The 15,397-nt window shown below is 35.9% G+C and overlaps 1 protein-coding gene across 1 annotated transcript in view; it reads right to left on the bottom strand.

Annotated features, from left to right (window-relative positions):
• The window catches only part of LOC129309216 (uncharacterized), a 79,965-nt gene that overhangs the window by 15,223 nt on the left and 49,345 nt on the right, over nucleotides 1-15,397 (bottom strand). Inside the window, 13 exon segments of the mRNA XM_054950651.1 lie at nucleotides 545-751; nucleotides 841-1,110; nucleotides 1,192-1,372; nucleotides 1,520-1,683; nucleotides 1,769-1,930; nucleotides 2,161-2,479; nucleotides 2,583-3,275; nucleotides 4,477-4,549; nucleotides 4,689-4,984; nucleotides 8,288-8,391; nucleotides 10,470-10,679; nucleotides 13,540-14,214; nucleotides 14,370-14,645. Coding sequence (XP_054806626.1) covers nucleotides 545-751; nucleotides 841-1,110; nucleotides 1,192-1,372; nucleotides 1,520-1,683; nucleotides 1,769-1,930; nucleotides 2,161-2,479; nucleotides 2,583-3,275; nucleotides 4,477-4,549; nucleotides 4,689-4,984; nucleotides 8,288-8,391; nucleotides 10,470-10,679; nucleotides 13,540-14,214; nucleotides 14,370-14,645 — 3,630 coding nt within the window.

Genomic DNA, 15,397 nt, shown 5'->3' with positions numbered 1-15,397 from the left:
GGGAAAAACATTTTCTTTATGAATTATTAATAAACAAGTATCATAATGGCTATTTTTGCAAGAAATTCTTACATCAAGGGCTTGTTTGTTTAAGCTTTTCATATAGTTTTGGAGATTTTATGAAAAGTGATTTATTGCATAGAGATTTTATAAAAGGAAATTATTTTGCCATTGATTACAACCGTAAAAAGATGTATTATTTAGTCACTTTCAACATTTATGATACCTGCATGTATCTCTATATTTTTATGAACATTTCTCATATGTCACACTTGAATATTTTCAAAAGCAACTTAAAGTAGTTTATCAAAATAATCAAAAATCTACTTTTTTCAGATTTTGATTATTTTTAAAAGCTTAAACATTGTAACATTTCTCAAAAATAATTTTTTAGGAAAAAACTGATCTTTTCACGAAGAAAGCTCAAACAAGCAAGCCCCGAATGTGGAGAGCACAGCCTTTGCCCAAGATTATCTTTGAAGTTTCTTTTAGTTAACAAATATAAAAAATTGATAATTTCATGCTCAAACATTCCATCCAATACCTTTCGAGGAACTTCAAATATAAACAATTCATTCCACTTTATTGTGCCTTCCTCTTGATCATCAATTTTTGAAACTATAGGTTTCACACATTTCGTTCTTGCACTCTGGGGAAACAACTTTTGTTGCTCAGTTGCTTGACTGTCCACAACAAGGCGAAGAGCACAGAAGAAGTTATGACTGTTACCATCATCAATGAGAGGTAAACCCTAACAAAATTTGAACAAATTGATTTTAGTTCTCCAAGTGAGGGGAATTGAGATTAAAATACTTGATAAATTATTTCAATGCTTATCACCTTGGCTTCAAGTATCTTAACAGCAATATAACAACGTGCTTCTCTAGATTCATCTGAAACATTTAACCTATCTGAAAACCTTGGAGGTGGAATCCACACAGAATCACAATCACCATGATGTAGCTTGTCAACCATATCTACATCTTGCTCAACTTTTTTGACATAGATGTCAAGTCCAAGTTTATTTTCTACCACAACAGTCTGTAAATCATCCTCATCCAGTGCAGAAAAAGTTGCATCATCCCCATGTCTTTGCAGACTACAGACCTCCTGCACAACCAATGGGCTTGTAAGGCTTTACGCATGCATATAATTCATAGGGTACAAGATAATAGGTCGCAAGTGTTTGACCTCTTTTAGCTTAGATGCTTTCTGTTCAAGCTCTAACTGTCTTCTCCATGAAAGAATGCTTCCCACAAAGGATTCAAGGTTTGCTGCACTAACATTCACATTCAGAATATTGGTAGCAGCAATGCGAATTCTCTTTGCAAGTCCAGATGGCAAGTTTACGTTTGAGTGATAAGTTTCAAACCTAAACAAGTTTCAAAGAGAACAATTAACTGGTTCCGTATTAACAAAAGGATAGTTCCAAATTAACATGGGAAAGAGGAACCAGACGATTAGCACAGATTTATAAGTTTAGACTCATAAAACAACAACAACAATAATCATAGTTTACTTGAATATTCCATCAAATGGCTCCACAAGTGGCTCCCATGCCTCTAATTGTGCATTAAAGGTCGATGCAGCAATTGAAGAAATCAGTACTGCATTCATGGATTCTAGGCGACCATGTGTTGCAAGCTTTAAATTTGTAATGGTTGTGTCAAATAGAGGTGTCATCTGAAATGAGAGTCCAATTTTTCAATAGTATCACAAAAACTGAGAAAAAAGAGCCTTGTTTACAGGTTAGGCATAGGATACGTACTGCCATTCCATATATGCTGTCCAAAATTGTCAGAGACAAGAATCGTAGCCTCAGCTCAGCAGTTATGTTTTCTTGAGTCTTGGGCTTCACTGGGTCACCAATTATATAGGCCAATCGGTTTGATGGTTTTTTGAGATCAGATCGAGCTAGAAAGGTGCATGCCTATAGAGAAAGTAGAAAGCAAAACCTTTTTATTCCCCGTTCTTTTGATAAAATGTAACAAAAGCATAACAAACTCTCAGAGCATGTAAACCAGATCAAGATGCACCTAGCCACTAGGGGGGAAATTTCTTTAGATAACAAAAATGAAACCCCCTATCTCTATTTAAACTTACAAGACAGTAAATCCAGAATTTTTTAGTGATTTTAGTGCAGTGCAAGCTAAGATTAACCTGGTTTTCTACTTTCCAAATGCTCCAGCAATGGGGTGCCTTTGAACTTGAAGATCTTGAAAGTGGCACCTCATGGATATTTGCTTGGCTGACAAGATCCATCCTTGGGCAGCAAAACAGATCCGCACATGGTGCTTCATCTTTCTTTGAGACAACACATCCAAAAGAAACATAACCAGGAGGAGCTGTAGGGTACCAGAAGAAGATTTCCTCAATTCCCTTCCCCACAATATGGGCAACTTTAGTAAACTGAACAGGTTTTGCAGAGATATCAGGATCGTCATTTTTGAATATTATTCCTAGAGCAGGAGGTTCAAGGCTGAAAGAGTGAAAAATGACAAGATATTAACGCCAGCAAAAAATTGAACTAGGTAGACACCATTATGTCATCAAACAAGCCTTGTAAGATAATGAGGTCTCACCCCTCAGTGATGCAATCACCCAAGACAGCATAACCAAGACGTGCAACAGGTCGCCATATTGAAACTGCATGATGAAGGTCACTACCTTTGTGCCACCAGATTCTCTCAAAGTTAGGTGAAGACATATAATTGTTTGCTTTTGATATGGATCTCAAAATATCCCATCCAGATGTATTTGCACTTTGGCATGCTTGCTGATTTTCACTGTCACCAGAACTAAAATCTGACATTGGATCTAATGGAGTAGGCTGAGCTCGATTTGAGTTCCAGAGGAGCAGATGACTTAGGTCATAACATCTGTCTTTGGGAGGACATTGAATTGAAGAATGAGCAAAAAAGGACCCAATAACATTATCAAGACGCCAGATTTTGAAACCAGAGGTAAAGTGGGCTGAAGAACTAAATATGCAATCTGAATACGAAGTTGATGTTATGAGATCAGAACGCAGGCAGTGAACAACATGATTGGGTGGCGGTTGATCCCCTAAATGTGCGACACAACCTAAAGCTGTGTATCCTGGGGGTGCAATAGGCATCCAGAGAGAGCATTCACTGCTAGCATCAGTGTAGCCCTCATCTCCTCCAAGGCCTTGATTACTCATGAATGAACCAATAAGAAGAAAACGAACTGGCTTTCTTACTCTTCCGTATGCATTACTCACGGCCATAACTGCCTGTGAAGGAGGAACTGGCCTGAGAAGATATTACAACAGAAATTAATTAACACACAAAATAATTTATGAACTATTGAACAAAAACAGTGATGTATTAATAGATATCAAGTAGGAGATGAACCACTCTTGAAAAATAATAGAAAAAGATAATGACTTTTTACCTAAGAAATTCATCTAGAAAATAAAAATAAAAGAAACATCAAAATGAAGCCTAAGGTATCTTGTAATATTGTAGGTTAAAAATACAAAACACCAACTGTTAAGATTAATAAGGAAAAACAAGAGGACTTCATCTTTAACATGTTCTAATGATTTACTAGTATAGCATGTTTAAGTTCAGTATTGGGAAAAAAATGTTTCCTAGTTGATTCTCTGTTGGTCAGTCATCCAAATGGAATGAAATGGCCCTTCAAAAAAATAGCTATTGAGGTGGGAGAACAAACACACTCAAATGTGTGATTTAAGCATCTCATACTACCTTAATTTCCATCAATTACACCCCCAGGGGGTGTGAAAGAGCCAACATCTCAACAGCTATCCTGCGTCATTTCACTGGATAACATCTCTCTTGACTTCCTCACTAGTCAGAATCCTCCATTCGAAACAACCCTCTGCATTTAGTCCTTCACAAACCACTGACGACCAACTGACATACCAATTGATAGGCACCGAAGTGCCCAAAGCTAACTAAATAGGTGAGAGAATTGACCAACTTAAAAACCCACAGACCATCCTAACTACTCAATGTGGAAGCTAAACATCCCATACTATCTTATTCTCCATCATTCTCTTTCCCAAAATCCAAGAAAAATCTACTGGCTTCCCCTGTTCCAATGAAACACCGATGAGCAGGTATATGGCCTAGATCACAATCTTCACCGCTGCCACAGATGGATTTATAGTTCTTCATATGTATTTATTAGTTTTCCATCTCTTTGACTTATCGAATGTTCAGTTCCTGTTTGCAACTTTTAGGATTATGGTCATGAACAGTTTGTAATTTGTACAAGCTACTGATTTTTTTGGAATCAGTAGAAGGTCTGTTGTCACCTAAAGCCTCTTTACTATTTCACCATGGAAATGCCAGTAACCAGAGTTTAAGTTGTCCCCTTAAAATTTTTTTATCCTGATGCAACTTTAGCACCAATTCAGATAAAACAATTGAAACAAAGATCAACAGCAATGAAGACCTTATAATAATAGGACAAGATGGCAGATACCTTGATGTCACACAATCTCCTAATACAACATAATTTGTCGGAGCTTGAGGCCTCCAAAATGTAATATTGTTTCCTGCAAAATGTAGAAGACGAAATAGATAGTTATGGATCAAGAACTTGTTCTTGGCTACATGGAACATGGTATCTATGACTAAAAGTGAATGCATAACAAAGAAATGCCGTCAGGTTATTTAACATAAATGAGAGAGAACCTTTTTGAGAAACCCAAATTCGATCAAAGTTGGTACATGGAACCAAGGGAGTTGCATTTCCAAAGTTAAGTGCTGCAGATGCCTGACTTTGCAAATTGAGTATAAGAGAAATTGCACTAAGTGAAAGATGGAGACATATATCTGTTGATACTAATGAAATATTTGTTTTGTCCTTCACAGAAGTGTATCCCCCTGAAATATCCACTGGATCCAGAATGATAAGACCAGAACCAGCCTCAACAGTAAAATCCTTCACAAGGGCTCTTATCCAAGTATCTTTTTCTTTGGAGGCATAGCTGCTCATATTAAAACAAGAAAGTCAAATCAAAAGCTGATTTACATATTTTTTCCATTTAATAAAAAGGGAAATAAAAGAAAGAGTTAATGAAGATTGACTGGATATAAACTATGCATATAGGAATAATGTATATGGGTATCACAAGATGGTGCCCATGTCAATCTGTTTTAAGAAAAGTACTGAATCAGATAACCCATATGTGTGGAAGTAAGGTTTGTCATTGCCACTACATTACAAAATTAAGTTGACAAGCACCGTAGAGGGAAGGACCAAGAGTCCTCCTTTCTCCATGATAGGACAAATTCAGCAACAAAATGTGCAAAAGGTCGGACAGATGATGTTCAAAACGGATTTGCAGATCTTGAGGTCCCGAAAGTATTTCAGAATAAAAATATTTTATGTAATTAATTCTTTTATGGTGAATGCATTATAATAGATGAATAAATGTTCCCAGATAAGGGGATTATAAAGAATAAAAAAATTTAATCATTAGTTGGTTACATCCAAATTATCATGTAGGTTGATATCTTGGATTAGCACTATCATCTCGATAAATTTTTTTCACATCTATGTCTGACTTTAACAAACCAAATATGGAACCTAAAATCAAGAAATTTAGCTATATCTCACTTGTGTATATATAGCAGAATTCAGATTGACTTGTACACTCAGAAAACTGCATTGCATCTTCAATTTCTTGGTAGTTTAATTTTTACAAAATGTTGAGAACTTCCATAATTTGTAACCTTATGGGAACCATTCCAAATTCATTTTCAATTGAAGTTAAGGGTATAGGTATAGGTGTGTTCACGCCATGATTGAAGCATACAAGTAGCTTCAAGAAAAATCAGTTTGGGAATATTATGTTACCTTGTTAATAATTAGCATTTATTAGTATTATTCATTAGGCTTTATTATTATTTATTAGGTTTTATCTCTCTGTATGTATATATATAGAACCAGTTTACACATCAAAATATATCAATGAGAAATGTTATTCTCTCCAAAATTCCACATGGTATCAGAGCTATGCCAACAGAATTTCAGAAATAATTTTTTAAGGTTCCAGGTTATAGATCGCATATTACATCCTATACAACTCCTTAGGGTGTTCATACGAGTACTGCAGGAGGCATTGTTGACCTTCACTGCCAATCCCATAAGGAACCAGAGGTAGTTCTTGAAGCCGATGCACCAAGGACAAATCCATCCAGTGAGCCAGATGATTCAGAGCAAGGAACTAAATCTGCTGATCTTGATCTACCTATCGCTCTACGAAAACAACATCAATCTTGTACTTGACATCGAATTCAGAAGCATGTATCCTACAAGCCTCTCTTTCCTAGTTACCAGGCCTTCATCATTAATTTAGATAAAGTTGTTATCCCTAACAACATCCAAGAGGCATTGAGAATACCAGAATGCAGAAATACAGTGATGGTAGAAATGAGAGCTTTGGAGAAAAATGGAACATGGGAAATTATTGAAAGACCTAGAGGTAAGAAATTGGTTAGTTGCAAGTAGGTCTTTACCCAAAGTACAAGGCTGATAGCACACTCGACAAGTTAAAGGCATGATTAGTAGTGAGGGGTTTCACCTAGACATTTACTATAAACTACAAAGAGATGTTTGTGCTTGTGGCAAAACTAAACACTATCAGAATTCTATTGTCAGTAGCGGCCAATCTTGAATAGCCACTTCATCAACTAGATATCAAGAATGCCTTTTTAAATGGAGAATTGAAGAAAGAAGTCTACACGACTCTAACTCTGGGGTTTGATAGAGGCAGAAGTGACAAAGTATGCCAGCTAAAGAATTCCTTTTATAGCTTGAAAAAGTCACCTAGAGTGTGGTTTGATAGATTCTCAAAGGTTTTGAAGTTAGAAGGCTATAAACAAGGATTATTAGATTATACGATGTTTGTTAAGGCTGAGGGAGCCAAGAAGTGCATCTTCGTTGTGTATGTAGATGATATAATTCTTATAGGAGATCATGTTGAGAAGATAGCAAGGATAAAGACTGTCATTGGTAATGAATTTAAAGTCAAGGATCTTAGGAGCTTGAAATATTCTCTCGGAATGGAAGTTGCAAGGTCAAAACGAGGCATATATGTATCTCAGAGGAAGTATATACTTAATCTTCTAATGGAAATTAGCATGTTAGGTTGTACACCTAAGGAAACTACTATTGTGGTCTCAAGAAAGAAGTAGTAGTCTAAGAAAAATAGCAAAGAGGAGTTCGAAGGAGAAGACAACTCTGATGATGATGTTGAAGAAGAAGAAGATGAGAAAAAAAGAGAAATTGTTGATGAAGATAGATATCTGAGACTGGTCGGGAAGCTGATTTATCTATCCCATATAAGGCCAAATATTGCTTTTGCTGTCAATGTAGCGAGTCAATACATGAGTGATCTAAGAAAGAAACACCTAGAAACTGTATACAGGATTCTTAGATACCTTAAAGGTACACCTGGTAAGGGATTGCCATTTAAGAAGTATGATCAGATGACAATTGAGATCTATACAGATGTAGATTGGGGGGGGACCTATGGAGATAAGAGATCCACCTCTGCCTATGGCTTGTTTGTGTGGGGAAACTTAAGTGACTTGAAAAAGTCAAAAGCAGATAGTTGTATCCAGAAGTAGTGCTGAATTCGAATTAAGAGCATTAGTTCAAGGAATTATAGAAGAACTCTAGATAAGAAGGGTCATGGAAGAAATACAAGTCAAAATTGATTCACCAATGAAATTGTATTGTGATAATAAGACTGCCATAAGCATGCCACTGAATCCTATCCACCATAAGAGATTTAAACATGTTGAAGTGAATAGACACTTTATCAAAGAAAAACTAGAGGAAGGCAGTGCATGCTTGACATACCTACCTACAAAGTTACAAGCTGTGAATGTACTGACCAAGAGACTACCTAAGCCTGCTTTGAGAGTTGTATAAATAAATTAGACATGATTAGCATTTGTGATCCAACTTGAGAGGGAGTGTGGGAATATTATGTTATTATTGTTAATAATGAGCATTTATTAGCATTATTATTATTTATTAGGTTTTATATCTCTTGATCTATATATATAGAACCCCTTTGTGCATCAAAATCTATGAATGAGAAATACTATTCTCTCCAATATTCCATAATCAGTCTATACTCTACCTGGAAAATATAACCCATAAATTACACAAGTTTGAAAATGTTCAGATTTCAGAAACAATTATATGCATCTATTAATATGAAAATCAAACATAACTATATGTACAAGATAATAGCAGAAGAAATGACAGAACTTACATGAAGCTGAAGTCCAACTTAGCACGAATAAGCTTCTCCCCATATGAAGAATCATCCAGAAATGATTTAGTACCATCATAGAAGGTGAACTCGGGAGAAACAACCTTAACAAAGGCCAATAGTCATAAATGAAAACGCCAGATAAGACCAAAAAAATCCAAGTGAAATCCTGCTCTAAAGAAGCTGGATAGTAAGTGATACTAGCAAAGATTATAGTCCAGCAAATAATTGTAGTTCTTCTATTCGATCAAAAGAGCAGAAGCATATAAGCACAACAAAAATCTTCAGTAAATCCAAGAAGAGCCAATAAGATATAATTGGCGCTTCTTTAATTTAGGCTTGCACGGTCAATGAAAAAGGGCGTTTGTTTTCTTTTCTTTTCTTTTCTTTTTTTCAGACACATAAGTTAGATTCAGTAACAGGTGAGTTTCAATTTTGAGCATGGCCAGGTCGTTTTTTTGAAATCACTGCTTTCTCTAAAGTAATAATTCATATTTATGTATTTGACTTGTTTCCATTTTCTTGTTTTTAAAAACAAAAACTAAGAACAGTTTCAGAAATCAATTAAATGCAAATGCTGTACCAATTTTTTTATTTTAAAAAATAGAAAATAGTTTACAAAATGAAAATCAAACATACCATCTGTTTTTTCAGTTTTATGCAGCTATGCACTGCTTCGTATTCGCTGTTCTTTTTTAAAAGCTGCAGGCCTGCATCAGACTTTGTAATGATTTTTCCCTATGATTTCTTAATAATTGTTTAAGGTGGTTCAGACATGTGCAAAGCAAGACAGTGCAGGAACTCAATGAAGTGATTGAACAAAATCCATTGGTAAACGATATATCTAAAGGGTTGTTTGATAGAGCACAATAGCATCATGTGATCTATATAACCAACCCCATTTAGTGGTACAAGGCTTGTTGATGTTCTTGTTTATTTTCCTGCTATTTCTTCTACTATCTCAGGAATAGAGGGCTGACTTGTGGCTAACTCTTCCATCTTTATTTGTTAAGGAAGCATGGTATAGAATTCCAAAACAATAACTTTGACGCTTTCAATGTTCTAGGGGTCCATTGCAGAAAATCTGAGGGTGAAGTTGCCAGTCTCAAAAATCTCACTTCGTGATGTGAAATAGGAAGGGAGAAAGGGGGTGAAAGAGAAGAGATGGGAGGGAGGGAGGGCGGGAGATACAAACGAACTGAAGGAGAATTAGAAGAAACAAAGGGAGGGAGGGAGGGAGGGAGAACCAAAATTCAATTCATCCAAGAGCCTCACAATTGATGAGAATTTAAGGCCATTAACAGAGCCCTAGGCAAAACTATTTAAAATAATAGAATCTAACCTAAATCTAATAAATCCTAAAAGATAAGACAAAATAACTAAATCCTAGACTGGATAAGATAATCTTAGGTATCTTATAATTCAAATAAAAAACGAATCCTAATGGTCCTAGGATAAAATAAGATAATCCAACCATCCATAATTCCTTATTTCATCACTTAGGGTAGGTTTTGAAAGCTAATTCACAAGCCGCATGTCAGATAACGGGATCAAAGTAATAGTTATTTATGAGAGTAAATGTAAGGAGTCTTCCCAAGTGTTCAGGCATGTACAGGTTATTTATCTCAATTCCCTCTCCAACACATTCAAGGTCAGACATCTGAAAATTACAGTATCAACTGAACTTTTGAGTGCACCAAACATCCATGCAACCAAACTAACTAGGTCAAATAAACTTGAATAGAATGGTATGCATCTTGAAACACTTCTGTCAGCTCGTCCACTCCAATATACATAATGGACTTGCAGAAAGGTGGCCATAGATCATCAAACAAATATGCCAGGCTACCAGCCAATATACATATTTGGTTACGCAATGGAGCATAAACACAGGTGATATTTGGTATGAGAATATTGTAATTTCCCAAGTACAAGGAAATTTATTTGTGAAAGCTTTGAATGTTACATCCATAAGAAAAATCATCATGTCTAATTTATTTACAACACAGGCAATTCATAAATTTAAATGGCTCATATTTGTGACAAAGTTCCAAACATCATATAAGCAAATTTCTTGAATTTGGGAAATCAAAATTTCATGAACCAGTCAACACAAAAAGCAAACCAGTTAAGGTAAACACAAGGTGCATGTTAGCTCTTACAAAACTGAAAGATCACTTACCTGGGTTTCAAAGGTGAAACTTTGTATTTCATTTGAGTCGCTTTGAGAATATGTAGAACTCAAGCTCTCCGTTAATTCATGATCTTGGTCTATGCTCTTGTCACCAGATAAGGAATTGTCCAGAAACACTATATCGACACCATCATCAACGGACAGAGAGTAATTGCTATCATTACTCAGGTATGTATACTGCTTTAAAAGAAAACCATTCTGAAAAATCAATAAGAAATAAAGATGTCAGTTTCTACTTGTAGAAAAAATTAAAATAATATTTTTCACTTCCCATGCAACAAATGTTATCATTGTGTGATCCAATAAGGCGAAAAAACAATGGAATGAAACCAAATGAATGGAAGCCAAGAAAACAACTATATTCCATAAAAAGGTGGCAGGAAATAAAGGTCTGATAAACTATAGAGCAATGAAACCATAGGAAGAGGGTGAAAATGAGGACTTTAAGCAGTTTGGAAGACGTCCTAGGCTCAAAACTTCAAGTTTTGGTTTAAAAAAAAAAAAACTCTCCGAAGTAAAATGATAAAGGGAACCAAGCATCAGTTTTTAAAAGGGATAATAGGCATTACATGAGAAATTCAAGCAATTCAACTGAAGTTACAACTCTTACAAAGACTCAGATAAAGAATGTCTAAAGGAACTTGATAGAACCCAACTCTAAAATTAAATGCAAAACAACAGAAAGCTATAAAATAAGCAATTAATGAGGGAAATGCTGAGGCTTTGCTATTAATGACTGAATAACCAAATCAGTGATACAAAATGACTTTCACTAATTCTGAACAAAACCCTATTCCCTAATCAATACTAAGAATACAAGAACCAATGCTGAATCAGCCCCTCGCTGGTGTTCGAGAGACCAGGACTCTCCTTGCTTTTGTCTTCACTCTAAAACATTCTCAGTGAGTCCCTCCAAAACAAAGCAAAATATTAAAGCAACCCAAAAGTAACTCTAGTATCTAAGCTGAGCCTAAAGCCGCTCTACAAGCATCATTACCTACTCCCCATTATCAGGACCCTTAGTAAAATAACCTTGAACTGCTGGATCTTTCCTTTCTGACCCTTATCTCCCCCTTAATTTCCTCTCATATGTTTTGATAAATTTTCCAGCCCTGTCAGAACTATACCTTAAATTCCAAATAATTTTCCTTGAATCTTAGGCTCTGTTTGGTTCAAGGGGAGGGGGAGGGGAGGGGAGGGGGCCCCCCCCCAATTTGGGGGGGAGGTTTTAGAGGGGAGGGGAGGGGAGGGGAGTGGAAATTTTAAAAATTTCCCCTTCCCTCCACCTAACCAAATAAGGGGAGGGGAGGCGAGGGGCTCCCCTCCCCTTGTTTGGATGGCCCCCTCCCCTCCTCTTCCCCCAACCAAACAATACCTTACACTATAGTCACATCACAAATTAATCAAAAAAGTATAGTACTCTCACACCCCATTACTATAGCACAAATATTGGCCTACAAGCATCATAACCCTCCAAATATAGCAAGATTGCCAAGAAAATTAGCCCTCCTTCCTAGGAAAGCCTTTAAAATAAACACAGAAATTTGTCCAACCTACCTCTAACACCATTCGTCCTAAGAAGCACCAAAAAGCTTATGACAAAGTGCCCAAGCAACTTGACAGGGCAGAAAAAGATGCTTATTTGTCTTTGTCAACAAGAGACTATGGAATTCTCACTTCTATTGCATTTAGAATGTGGCAATTACATGAGTATTTATGGACAATGGGGGGTTATCTAAGGTAAAGCTACTAAGGGCATAACAGATTAATGAAATAACTAAAATATAAATAATTTACAATTCTAACATTTCTAACACTTCCCGTCCACCTAGTAAGTGGATATTCTCTGAAAGACGAGACAAGCTAATTCTCTGGTAAGCACATTCCAAGTTAGTCACCAAAAGAAACATGGCAATGAATGCCGTAAAAGGAAAGGATTGTGTTCCAATTGCAATGAAGGCTACATGCAATATGAAAAATGCCCAGTGACAGATGTAAATCACGATTGTAAAGGAAAAATAACAGTGGAGGTCATTAAAGGTGAAAAAGTAGTATCTTATAATAGCAATGAAGGCTACTGGCAGAAATTGAAGATGTACTCCATGCATGGAACAGTTCAGGGCTTAATTAAATTTATTTTGCGTTTTTGTTCTCATTTTATTTAAAAAATAAGGTTTTCTTTCATTAAGAAAAAAAACGCAAGGTTTTCTTTCAAGTTACTCAAATTAAAAGAATTAAAAATTAACTAGACATTTTTTGTTGGGGTCAGAAATTCAAAAACAGACGAAGTATTTGGTCAGCTGTAAGGCTTTTCCAAACCAAGGAAATAAATCATGAATTGAGAGAAGCATAGCGACTGAGCAGACACAACCCTTCATAGAAATAGGTAAGAAAACTCCCTTAAAAAACGATGAGCAGAAACATACGAAGAAGCCTATGGCAAAATAAGATGAAGGAAGAAATTGGCAAATGAAAATTCTAGAATTCAGTTCCATGCAAATGCGCCAAACATCAGATAAAAGAGCAAAGGTCCAAAGCACTCAAATCTTATAGTTCACCTCATCTGCTCCTCAAATTAGTTTTCAGTCCCTAATAAAAAGAGGAATATACAGATTCATTTTAAAACACAGTTATCTTAATATGAAGAGGTAGAGACATCCTTGCTTAATTGTCTGCTTCAATTAAAAATAAAAAATAAAAATAGCAGTACACATTTCAAAACATACCAGCGATAGCAGGCAGACATTCCTACAACAAGGACATAACAAAACGTTAAAAAAGATGCATAAATGGACAATAGGAAAATTACTCGGTCAAATTTTAATCCATCCCCAATTTAGACCACCACAATATATTTGTTTATTCAAAAAGTTAGATTTCTTTTTCAGTAAATCAATCTCAATTCCATACTAGTCAAATAACACTTCAATGACACGTGAAGATATAAATAGTATAACCCTCGCATTGAAATCTTGTTCCTCAAAATCATCAATTATCCTCTGCTAACAATTTCTCACACACATATCACCTAATTACAAACAAAATGGAAGCATGTTACCTCAATTTTTACATTAACAAACCGCAATCTCTTTCCGCGTCCAATGAATATAATTGGCCGAAAATTTGTGCTCCGCAATTCCTTTGCATCCTTTTCAAAACTCAAACAGATACAATTTCCACAACCATCATATATATATTCATCAATGCCAACACAATCTGCCACTAACTGTTTAGATGGAGACAGGTGCACTACATCTTCTGTCTGCTTGTAGACGGGTTCCGTCAAAACTATCTTATTGTTTCGGCGGATGGGATCATTCTTTGGATCCATGTATTCTTCTCTTCCAGTTAATGCTCCCAAAGCAGGAACAAAAAATTCAGCCACAGCAAGAAGAAAATCAGGCACAACAAGAATCCGAGGTTGTTGCACACGAATGACAAATGATTGAGATGACACACGCCATCTGTAATCCATCAAGAACATTGTCAAAATAGGCAAATCAATGTCAGTTCCAGCTTCATCGCCCATCTTCCCAGAACAAATTTTGTTAAAGGAAAAAGGAACTTTTCCAGGAACTATTTGTTTGGAAGCATCAGTAGAGGATCCAAGCATCAGACGCATTTCAGGTTTCGTGTGAGGCCGGACGTCTAGTACAGAAAATTTGGGAATTGTCACGTAGAGGTCTTTTTCAGACAAAGAAGTCATGCGATAAGAAGCCCAAAGACCTTCCAGCTGCAAAAGCAACACAGCAAATATCATCCAGAGTTATATGTTGTTAATATTAACTTCAGGGAAGCCTAAGTTCAAGCTATAAAACATATTAGTACAATATATCATGTAAAAAACAGAGCAAATAAAGCTATCAATGTCAAATTTTTTAAACTTACAGCAATATGAGCCAACGGTGATTCCTCATCTGTGCCATAACACAGCTCTACTAAGGCATGATTGACCACAACAGCAACAACTGTAATGGTCTGTGATAGTAAAAGCTGGCTGTTTATGTTGACCTTATCAACCAGAAGTCTAATAGCATCCTTTGAAATGGAATTTCCACCACGAAAACTTGGAGGAAGCATTGGCTCTTCAGATAAATTCATGTATGTACAATCCAAAATCACTTTATATTCTTTTTCAGACAACACAGCATGCAATAAATCCACCTGCTCAAGATATCGTGCAATTCACATTAGAACCGGAAGTAGGAACAAAATATAAAAAATTCCAAGCAGAAATAGAAGCTTTTGATATGCCAAAGATTGATAGTGGCAAAAGAGAAAGAGGGAGAAAGAGAAGAGGCAGAAAGGAAATAAAGAGGAAGAGAAAGACTACTTCCATCCATAATGACTCATTACAACCTAAAGACCTATTTATAGAAAATATAACAAAATACCTAAACTATCCTTATATTCCTAATTCTCCTAATTACCCCTACTATTCCTAATTCCTATGCATCAATATACTCCCCCCAACAAGAGATCCTTGTCCTCAAGGATCAGTACAAAAACAAAAAGTAAAACATATACTAAAATAATAAAACCTTCTTTCTTTCTTTCTTTTTTTCTTTTTGTTTTTTTTTTTTTTTGGGAAACTAGATCAGAAGTTACTATGGCTTAGCAGGAAAACAAAAAAACAATTGAACACAAAATTAATGGACATCAAAAGTCCAGAAACCCATTGCCACCCTCCACATAGAATTGTTGATGCTAAAAACCAATCAGCTAAGGATCCAAAATTGTTTAATGGGTCCATACTTCGTCCACCATAGGCCCATTTTCAGCCCAACTTCACAAAGCCCACCTTGATTATATGTTACCCACAACTTAGAATTGTTGCGAAACAACTTATGGGAGGCACTCGAGTTGCTAAAATGTTGTAAAAATGCCTAAAATTGCATTTGAGTCGTACTTGAAAT

Source organism: Prosopis cineraria, unplaced genomic scaffold (assembly GCF_029017545.1).
Source record: "Prosopis cineraria cultivar Desert tree isolate PC_DT_omini unplaced genomic scaffold, ASM2901754v1 PC4, whole genome shotgun sequence".
Classification (NCBI taxonomy): domain Eukaryota; kingdom Viridiplantae; phylum Streptophyta; class Magnoliopsida; order Fabales; family Fabaceae; genus Prosopis; species Prosopis cineraria.
Note: the sequence above shows the minus strand (reverse complement) of the source record. Positions and strands in the feature narration are given on the sequence as shown.